The sequence below is a fragment of the Nematolebias whitei genome, unplaced genomic scaffold, assembly GCF_014905685.2.
Source record: "Nematolebias whitei isolate Nwh7 unplaced genomic scaffold, NemWhi1 Nwh_scaf_11653, whole genome shotgun sequence".
In the NCBI taxonomy this organism is placed as follows: domain Eukaryota; kingdom Metazoa; phylum Chordata; class Actinopteri; order Cyprinodontiformes; family Rivulidae; genus Nematolebias; species Nematolebias whitei.
This window is the reverse complement of record NW_023630198.1, coordinates 1-1,589: the sequence shown is the minus strand read 5'-3', so window position 1 is coordinate 1,589 and position 1,589 is coordinate 1. Positions and strand designations below refer to the sequence as shown.

Sequence of the window (1,589 nt, the reverse complement as noted above, 5' to 3'; positions counted from 1 at the left end):
TAACTGAGCCAACACAACTTGGAAACAGTCAACCTAAAACCAAATGATGTTAATTCTTCTTAAAATAACTAAAAATACTCAGAATGTAGCCAAAGTAGGACACACCGTTACCGTGATGTGCCTTCACGTTCTTTATGCACAATATTTTATTTGTCTGAAAGTAATCTTTTGGCAGTTTTGACCAAGTAGACTTCTGAAATGTAACTTAATGAATTATAACGTTAACACCGTCATTTATTATTTTTAAGCTACATGGGCGAACTGACTTTTTTCTAAGCAGAGTTTTATGTTTTGTGACATCTCACCCTTCCTTCTCCAGTATCACTTTACGCTCATAGTCCTTCAGGAACATGGGTTTGACTTTGTCTTTTTTTGATGTTGAAGGCTTTTCATCATCGTGAGATGTTTCTAAAAGCACAAAGATTCAAATCAAGTCTGCAACATAATCAGATGATTACATGGCAAAAGTCAGGCTAAAAGTTGTTTTATCACCTTCTGAGTAGAACTTGGCATCTTTTTCATAAATCTTTGGGTCCCTTTTCTTCAACAGGGACAATGTTCTGTAAAAATCTCTCTCCACATCAGGGTCCAACTCCTGCAGGAGACAAAAACAAGCACTAAGACAACATTTAATTCTCCTTCAGAGGGAGAAGCAGCTGGAGATGCTAACCACTTCACTGTCATCAGAACTGGACTCAGACGACGAGTCGCTGCCCTCATCGGCTCGGTCTCCGAACCGGTCCTTCACTGCACAAACAAACCAGAGAAAAACAAACGGACCTTAAAATTCAACCACACTTGTCCCCACGTTGGCTCGTTAGCATTACGCTAGCCAGCTAGCAGTAGACACTCACGCTTCTGTAACTCCTCCTTCTGCCGGTACTTTTCGTACCTCTGAGCAAACTCGGAGTTGATTTTTAGCTCCGACTTGCCTGACATGTTTATAATGACAGTAAACAGCGGACAGTTAGGGACAGAAAGTCCGCATTAAAGAACAGATCCACCGCTGCAGCAGCTAGGCACGTTCAGACGTTGAGTCACGTGACTTCCGGTGAGCAGCAGGGTAGATACGGGCGGTGTCCTGCAGGGGGCGCTCAAACACCAGTTTTCAACATTTCATGCATAAATTCTTTAAAAACAAAATTAAGCATCCACTGAAATAACTTAAAGTCTGCCAAGAGTCAAGTAAAACTCACTACATGTTGAAAATTAAAGGGTGAGAATGAGACTTCACAAAATACAAACACTGCTGAGTGCAGAGGGTTGCACTTTTATTTTTGTACTCTATTAATCCCCAATGGGGAAATTAATTCTCTGCATTTTTCCCATTGCACATGTGAGCACACATGTGAGCACACATGTGTGCACACATGTGTGCACACATGTGAGGCAGTGGGTTGCCATCTAAGGTGCCTGGGGAGCAGCTGGGGAGGGTTGGGGGCCGCTTGCTCATGGGCCTAGGGCAGGTAAATGAGGGTGGAGGAAGTGGGTGTTTCACCTTTTCCACCCACGTTTTGATGTTGTCGGTCCGGGAAGTTGAGTCGGGGTTGACCGGCGACCCTCCGATCACAGGCCCACCCTCTCTAACC

At 43.9% G+C, this 1,589-nt stretch overlaps 1 protein-coding gene across 1 annotated transcript; it reads right to left on the bottom strand.

Moving 5' to 3' along the window:
* Window positions 1–305: 305 nt before the first annotated feature.
* On the bottom strand, window positions 306–1,079 carry LOC119429945 (protein KRI1 homolog; the record flags this gene model as incomplete). Its single annotated transcript, XM_037697433.1, is given in 4 exon segments — window positions 306–408; window positions 493–595; window positions 671–747; window positions 855–1,079. Coding segments are annotated over 4 exon segments (368 nt in total), but the record flags the coding sequence as incomplete, so codon positions are not given.
* Between the last annotated feature and the right edge of the window lie 510 nt (window positions 1,080–1,589).